This window comes from Arachis stenosperma, chromosome 2 (genome assembly GCF_014773155.1).
Source record: "Arachis stenosperma cultivar V10309 chromosome 2, arast.V10309.gnm1.PFL2, whole genome shotgun sequence".
Taxonomy (NCBI): domain Eukaryota; kingdom Viridiplantae; phylum Streptophyta; class Magnoliopsida; order Fabales; family Fabaceae; genus Arachis; species Arachis stenosperma.
The window spans coordinates 115,069,767-115,075,804 of NC_080378.1; the positions used below are offsets into that span (position 1 = coordinate 115,069,767).

Genomic DNA, 6,038 nt, shown 5'->3' on the forward strand with positions numbered 1-6,038 from the left:
TAATTACAATTTTTTATATTTGTTTCTTCTTTTTTCTTTTTGTTAAAATAAGGAGACATTGAAGATGTCGGTCACCTTTATTTAATTTTTTAATGTTCACTAAAGAATTGAAGTGGGTCTAGGTATATATATACGCACTAAAGTTCTTGGTGTATTTTTAAATGTGTAATAAGAAGGTATGGTTGAAATAATGTTGTTTAGTTTTTCAGCACTACTGTTAACAAAAAGTTTTATTATTATTATTATTATTATTATTATTATAAGAGATATAATTATTTATATTTTTCTTTTTATTAATATAAACTTTTTAAAAAATAATATCATGATAACCATCATTTCCAAAATAATTTTTATATGGTAAAAACCTTATAATGAATTATAAAATATTTAAAGAACTATCATCACAAAATTCAAATATTATAGTAAAAGAGTTTAAAATCTTGAAAGACTATTTTTAAGATGATAATTCTCTAATATATTTTTTTTAGATATTATAATCCTTTGATAACTCATCCTTATCAATAATTTTAAGATGCTTACTGTAATGCATATTAAAAATGAGAGTGACTTAGATAAAGATGTTTAAAACGTCTTTTTTAAAGATATTTTTAATAATTAAAATTATATATATATAATTAATTAAATCGTATTATTTTTGTCAAAATTAGATCAGACAAATTAATTTGATCGAAAAATTGATAAACAAAACCTTGAATGAATTTAAATTAATATTTTTTTATGAAAAATAACTACAATATGATTCTATTATAGAAATAACTAAAATATTCTTATTTTATATATATATATATATATATATATATATATATATATATTTTTAAATTTTGAAAATCATAAATCTTAATTCTATGACGGGATAGAGAGAAGAAAAGGGTTAGGATTTAGAATTTTTAAAATTTATATATAATAATAATATATAATATTTTAGTCATTTTTTATAATTTATTAATTTTGTAGTCAAATCAATTTATTTGATTTAATTTTGACAAAAATAACATAGTTTAATTAATTATATGTATTAAATTTTAATTATTAAAAAATATTTTTAAAAAAAGATATTTTAAATGTTTTTATTTAAGTAGCTCCTATTAAAAAAATATAAAAACAGCTTTTTTGAGTTTTTCTTTTAACTATGTTTATTCTATATAGAATGTAATTTCTGATTGTGTAACTAAATGCCTAGCTTTATTTAAACCTAGAAATTCTAGATGCGCCATCTTCCAATCTAGTTGATTATTACCATAGTTGACAAATTGCAATGATCCACGAAAATACTGCAGCATGTATTTACGTTTAGTTTTCATATATAATCCACATGCAACAAAAACAATTAACAACATGAAATCAGCAAACTACTCTAGACAAATGAATAATAGTCCCCATTAGTACTTGATTTTTGTTTATTAGAACATTACCATTTACCACTACAAATTATACTTTGCTGATTAAGAAAGCAACAATCATTCACAGATCCAAGAATCAAGCAGCTGACTGGTCAATAATAAATACAAGCGCGTTGACCATATAATATATAATACTGAAATAAATCAGATACTTACAGGGTTAACATGCTATGATATTAGTATATATGCATATTGCTATAAATTATTAGTATGTCACGTGAAAGCGCGTTTTCTCTATGGTTTGTGTCCATAAATAGGTAGCAAGCATAGTAACCCAAATCGTGTGTCATCATCATCAATAATTTCTATATCCACATGTTACCTTAACTTTCCGATCCAAAATGCACTCTCCACTTCAATTCATGATAACATTCAGCTACTTTCTCATCTTCTTCACACTTCTTTCATCCAATCTAACCCAACAAACAACTCTGATCTCACCGGTTTTAAAGGACAAACACAAAAACCTCTTCACTCTCTCTGTGTACCTCAAAACCCCACTTCGCCCCACAAAGCTCCTCCTTGACCTCTCCTTCTTGTTCCCATGGACAGTGTGCGCCGACGCCGCCTCCTACAACTCCTCCTCCGACCACTATATCGAGTGCGACGAAACCTTTTGCGATTACCTCGGCTTTGGAAAACCTAGCCTCTTATGCGAAGATTGCTACTATTCCAACCTAACCACCTCTCACTCTCAATGTCCAACACCATCCACTATGATTTGTGCTAGCTGGCCTGCAAATCCAATTACCAATGTCGTCGATGCAGGTTATGTACTCGTTGACACGTTAGCACTTCCCACTCTCAACCAGTCAACTCACCATGGTCAACTCATTTCTCTCTCTAATTATACCTTCTCTTGCGCTCCCTCATATTTCGTCAAAGGCTTACCAACGGGTGTGACCGGTTTAGCTGCATTAGGCCGGTCCAAACTCTCGGTCCAATCCCAATTCGGTTCAGCTTTGACCACTTCCCATTCTCTTGCAATTTGTTTTCCCGGTTCAACCGAATCAACCGGGGTTGCTTTCTTCGGAACCCACGGTCCGTATTTCGTGTTTTCTAAATCCAATAAAATTGATCTTTCGAAAAACCTTACTTACACTCCTCTCATTCACAACCCAATTGGAATAACAGATGATTTTCCGATTTCTCCACCTCACAATGAGTATTACATTGGTTTGACTTCTATTAGAGTCAACGATCAACATGTTCCCATCAATGCTTCTTTGTTGACTATTAACAAAGAATACGGCATTGGTGGAACTAAGATTACCACTCGTATTCCATACACTCTTCTAGAACCTTCTATTTACAAGGCATTCACCGAGTTGTTTATAAAAGAAGCTAGTTCATCTAGGTTTAACCTTACCGTTACTAATCCTGTGAAGCCATTTAAGGTGTGTTACTCGGCAAAAGGGTTAATGGTGACAAATAAGGGTCCCAAAGTGCCCATCATTGATTTTGTGCTTGATAAGGAGAATGTGGTTTGGAGAATCATGGGGACAAATTCAATGGTTAGGGTTAAGAATAAGAAGGTTGACTTGTGGTGTTTAGGGTTTATGGATGGTGGGGTGAAGGAGAAAACTTCAATTGTGATGGGAGGGAAGCAACTTGAAGAGAATCTTGTGCAATTTGATGTTGAGTCTAATAGATTAGGGTTTTTCTCTTTACTCACATCTCATCACTCACTTTCATGTGCTGATTTTAAGGTCACTGATTTTGCCAAGCACATCAAATAACTTGTTAGTTACAATCATGTTCTTCATCAGGTGCTAATTACAATTTTTTTATATTTTTGTTTTGCTTTTTTCTTTTGTTAAAAAAAGGAGACATTGAAGTTGTCGGTGCTCTTTTATAATGTTCACTAAAGAAATGGATCTAGCTCGGTATATATATGCACTAAAGTTCTTGGTGTATTTTTGAAAGTGTAATTAATATCAAGGTATGGCTGAAAGGTAATGTTGTTTAATTAGTTTTCAACTGAAATTTAATTATAGTTAATAAGAGAGGGCACTGGAATGAGAAACAAGATTTAAATATGAAAAAGTATTGGAGACCATCCAACTCATAATCTGCCAAGTTAACAATAATTATAATTAATTTTTTAATAAAATAATTTGATAATGATCAATATTAATTACAAATTTGAAAAATAAGAATGACTTAAAATAGCAACTCCATATTCATATAGCATGAATTTGGTGAAACCAACCCCACCTCCACCTCCACTCCGAACGCGAACCCCCCACCCCACCCAAATCTCACTCGGCCCAGATTGTTGCGCCAAATGCTAATATCTATCTCGCCCGCATCCCCAACCGTTTTACCAACCAGAAGCCACCCCCAACTCCCATCATAATGCATTCGGAAGAAGCACCCGATGTCTTCCATAACGCCATCGACACTTTCATCAGCCAGCGACAAAAGTTTGCGCACAATGGATTGTCATCGTGTTCGTATGCACCTTTACCTCACAAGTTCGGCCGTATCCCAAAGTCACGAACAAAAATTCTGTGTCCCTAAAACACCTCCATATTAGAGGACATATGCATAAAAAGACACTTTCTAAAGACACTTCCATTAAAAGACACACGCATAGGAAGACACATCCGACATATTAGGGAGACACATCCAGAGACGAATTAAGTGGTAGTAGAGTAGCAGCATGCGACGGATATAGAGGACACAGGTCAGCACGTCCTAGCGACAGCGATGCCTTTCACACCAACGTGATGAATGCTGAAGGAGGCGGAGCTTCGACTGACCCACTGGAGAAGACGAATCCGCGGCATTGTCTTTGATTAGGGTCCAAAGCAGAGGCGGCAGCAAGTGCCGTCACGATCGACGTGGATGGCTTTCTCGCACGTGACGGCAGTGTCTTCTCCGCCGGAGTACTGGACGGTGCTAATTGGGATTAGTTGTGGAAGAGAAGACGACTACGGAGAGAGATGCTGAAATTGCTGCCATGCAGAGAAAGCTCGCCAACAATCGGTATGAAACTGGAGAAGTGAAACGCGATGGTAAAAACTGAACATTAGGTGAAGTGGTGATTTTTTGAATTGATCAGGATAATTAAGATATAAGTTGGTTAATTAGGTAGATGAATTTTTGGTAATTTGGGCTTTTAAATTCAATCTATTAAGAGTTAGAAGAAGTTGGTCGAACCCTAGTTAATTACTTAACCAAATTCTAGTTAATTACTTAACGAAATTCTTTATATATTGCTAGACAAATTGTTCAGGATTGTTACTAGCAAAACGTGGTTTATATAATGTATTTTTCTAGTAACATTTTTTTCATTGAGAATACCAAAATATTTGTCACAAAAAATACTGATAGTTATATAGGTTATTTTATGTTTAAGGGGTCGGTAAATGTGACATAATTATTTTTATATCATATATTTTCCTTTTTATTGCATCATTAAGAAACAAGACATAAACAAACAGATACACAATACTAGTTCTTTTCCAAAAAAAAAAAAAAAATAATAATAAGTAAAGAAATATAACTAGATAATTAATATACGTCAACCATTATTCATCAGCCATTATTTATAGGAGTTCAGCTAAATAATTGCAAGAAATATATTCAGATTTTATTTACTAATCACTTCATAATTTTATAGTGTGAACTTTCCGTTATATCATCCATTAAACACAATAAGTTTTCCGCCATAGGTGCACGAGTGCACAGGCTACTCCGTCCTGAGTTATATATAATATTTAGAATAAACACGCAAATTAATTTTTAAAAGAATTTAGATCGAACACTTTGGTTTTTAATAAATTTTTATTTTTTAAAAATTTTCAAAAATTAATTAATCTCGTTGGACAAACTGATCGAGTAATTTATTATGTAGTAATATATTTTAGAATATGATTGTCTTATAATAAAATTTATTAAGAACTTGCTTTTTTTAATTTACATATTAAATTTTTAATTAAAAATGATAGAAAGATTAATTTATTCGAGGATTAATTTTTAAAAACTTCTAAAGAATAAAAATTTTTTAAGAACCAAAATATTTGATCTAAAGTTTTTTAGGACTAATTTAAATATTTATTCTAATATTTATGAAGTGCCATCTAAGTATAGAGATGGAAACATGTAACTAATTAATAAAATTATTATGTCCCAATAATTGATGATAGGATGATATTGGCTTCATTAGTTAAAATTAATATAATTTATATCTAAAACTCTAAGAACCAATGTTCTGAAAATTGAATTGGATCGACCAATTTAACTGAAAATTAGTTATTTAATCGATTTGGTCTATTTCTAAAACCGTGCTGCAAAAGAGTTGGTGAAAAAATTGGTTAAATCGGTAGTTAACTGCTAAACCAATTAAATCGACCAAATTTTTAAAAGTACCGATTTTCAAAATCCACCAAAAGGCGTCACTTTGATGCTTTAAAAAAAAAATTTTAATAGCTGAAACGTGAAGCCTAAAACCCCTCCTCTTCCCTTTCTTCTCTCTCTCTCTCAAAAAACCCTAATTTGTCCCCTGATCCCCTCAGCCCTCACTCCCTCTCTTCTCTTCAAAGTTTCAACAACCACCAGCCCACCACCCACTAGCCACCATCTGGAACCTATCACTCACACTCGTCGCCA

At 32.1% G+C, this 6,038-nt stretch overlaps 1 protein-coding gene across 1 annotated transcript; it reads left to right on the forward strand.

Annotated features, from left to right (window-relative positions):
* Positions 1 to 1,783: 1,783 nt before the first annotated feature.
* On the forward strand, positions 1,784 to 3,160 carry LOC130963513 (probable aspartic proteinase GIP1). Its single transcript, XM_057889619.1, has one exon. It carries the CDS (start codon positions 1,784 to 1,786, stop codon positions 3,158 to 3,160), a length of 1,377 nt encoding a protein of 458 aa, XP_057745602.1.
* Positions 3,161 to 6,038: the final 2,878 nt, after the last annotated feature.

Excerpts from the sequence above, each read along its gene's own strand:
- LOC130963513 (XM_057889619.1), top strand. The coding sequence starts at position 1,784 with ATGATAACATTCAGCTACTTTCTCATCTTCTTCACACTTCTTTCATCC.